The following is a 2,420-nucleotide window of genomic DNA, read 5'->3' on the forward strand; positions in this document are numbered from 1 at the left end:
AAGTGTTTCATGAAGTCGTAGATTAAGAAAGCCAAATTAAATTTCCTCACCTCCTCAAACAGCTCCAAGCTATATGTGTTGTCATCATCTGCAAAGTAGACAACCCCAGGCTGGCTGGTATTTACGCTGAAGGTCTCCCGTAACCACCGGAGAGCTAGGTTCCTCTGTATGGTACCACGTGGTATTCGGGGGTCCCTGGTGTCCCCGCGTACCTTATAGTTCCTAGGTGTCTCCACATTGAGGTGGGTGTAGTTGAGCCCTGTGTTGTGGAGAAGATGACTAACCAGACTGGTCCGCCTCTGGGAGTCTTCTACCAGGATCCAATGCAAGTTGACCACATGAAGCAAAGTGTTGGCCAGCCGTGTCAGCTCTGCTTTCTGCACCGGGCGGCTGTAAGTGGGAGTGATGATGTGGATAGTGGGCAATATATCCGACCAGGGTGGAGGGCGGCTGTATATATATTCCGTGCGTACCACCTCCACAATGTCCCGGTTCTGAAGCGAGCATGACTCCTTAAAAGCAAAGGTGTTTCTGGAGTTGGAGTGACCATCAGTTCTGTCATCTAGTCAGTAAGAAAACACATTACAATGAGCTTCTGTGTGCTCACAAATATGGATTGGCATTCATGCTACAGTATATTTCTGTACAGTAAGATTTATTTCTTGATAATTAATTTTACTATGTGAGACAATGTTAATACTCTTTGATCAGATGCTAAGCTGCATCAATAAAGAGATGTAATATTTTCAACACTTGCTGAGGTACACACTAGAAGTAACTTACTTTCCTGCGTACAACTTTGACGACAATATAAAAAATATGCACTATATCTAACCTGGTCTCCTAACAAATGCATTCCTGTATAAGTGAAATACATTCACAATAACATTTAAAATGTATTTTCTCTCCAAAAGACAAAGACTGCATTAGGAGGCAGAAGACCTTCCTCCAACAGACTTTTGTTTTCCATACTCTATTTGTTAAAAAAAACATGATTACATTTAGGAACAGAGCATGCATTGGGTGAGAAGAGACCCTTGCACATTTTAATCACTTTCAGTAGCTCTCCAGTTTCTTGGTATTTTGAGTAAAACGAGTAAGAAATGACAAAATAGCAAAAATAACGGCATGTTGATAACAAACATATTTATATGTCACATATAGAATCTAGGAGAAATGCATTCCACTCAAAATGTAAGCCACAAAGGCAGTCACAGCTCAGGCCAAATCAGTTAACACTTGTATATAAGATTTTCCAATGAGCAAATCTAATATAAAATGCATGCTTTAAGGTTCTATAACCTGCTCACAGTTGTTGTACAACTGTGAGCTACTTTGTAACCTGCCTCTAGACCAGCTGTTCCTTTAAATCTGTATCTGACTTATTCAGTGTTGATATCTCTTTCTCTGCTATATACTGGGTCTTGCTGCCTTTGACATACTATACTACACTAAGCTACACTATGCCACAAAGTTTAATTTGCTGCAGATGTAAATTTCAGTCTTTTTTGACTGTCTGAACTTAAGTTTTTTCAACACACATTTTTTTTTACCCTTTCGAGTGGTAAGCAGAGGAGTGAGGGTGCTCTGGTGCCAAACAGTGATGAGTAGTGTCCAAGGCAACACGATCAATATAATGGCAACGATGTCTCGTCTCTTCGGCATCTCCAGGGTCAGACCTGAATCATGTTCCTACCTGCAAGGGTGTGTAACACATGATGGGTGCACAGTTATAAGAACTAGAAAGCTGTGAATTGTCTGAGATCATACTTGCATCTCACGGAACCAATTAAAAGGTCTTTATTTTGTTTTCTATATTTAATACATTGAATAAACTGAGGCATTCATTATGACATAAACTAATTTTATGTCAAAGGTGGGCAGGTGGGACCCAAACAGAAGTCACAGACACATACGAATAAACTAAAAAACAGCCTTCTATTAGCTGGAATGCCAAAGTCCATAAATAAATCCAAAATCTCAAACAGACACACAATACACAGGCAGGAAACTGAAGATTGGTTAACAGACACTCAGATAAAGAACAAAAGGAAATTGGGCTAGATATACATCAACACAATGAGGACAAATTATTGGTAGTGGAAACACCTGGAAAACAATAACAGCTGAAACTAATCATGACAAGACAAGGGAAGTAAGACGAAATACGAGACACAGGAAACAAATAATTACCAAAATAAAACATGAAGTAACTAAACAACACATAAAAAGATATTGGGGAAAATAAACTCAAATTTTAAAGATCAAAGTATAAACAATAGTAAAGTCTAAAAGAAAACCAGATAACAAAGGTAGCAAGAACAAGAAACTAAACACAGAAACTTTACAATAATAAAGAGAATTCCAAACAAAAAAACTCAACTACATGTAATAACTAAGTCTTAATGTAGTAATGCTAA

At 38.3% G+C, this 2,420-nt stretch overlaps 1 protein-coding gene across 2 annotated transcripts in view; it reads right to left on the reverse strand.

Annotated features, from left to right (window-relative positions):
- b3gat1b (beta-1,3-glucuronyltransferase 1 (glucuronosyltransferase P) b) overlaps positions 1 to 1,985 on the reverse strand; it is a 12,063-nt gene extending 10,078 nt beyond the window's left edge. The window contains exons 1-2 of one of the 2 annotated variants that reach the window (XM_013912723.1): positions 1,542 to 1,985; positions 51 to 562 (exon numbers count right to left, since the gene is read on the reverse strand). In XM_013912723.1, coding sequence (XP_013768177.1) covers positions 51 to 562; positions 1,542 to 1,665 — 636 coding nt within the window. In that variant the 5' untranslated portion in view covers positions 1,666 to 1,985. The remainder of the gene's footprint in view (positions 1 to 50; positions 563 to 1,541) is intronic. The other variant, XM_005740387.2, reaches the window with a different exon arrangement.
- Positions 1,986 to 2,420: the final 435 nt, after the last annotated feature.

The sequence above is a fragment of the Pundamilia nyererei genome, unplaced genomic scaffold (genome assembly GCF_000239375.1).
Source record: "Pundamilia nyererei isolate P.nyererei 1_Seehausen unplaced genomic scaffold, PunNye1.0 scaffold00099, whole genome shotgun sequence".
Lineage (NCBI taxonomy): Eukaryota > Metazoa > Chordata > Actinopteri > Cichliformes > Cichlidae > Pundamilia > Pundamilia nyererei.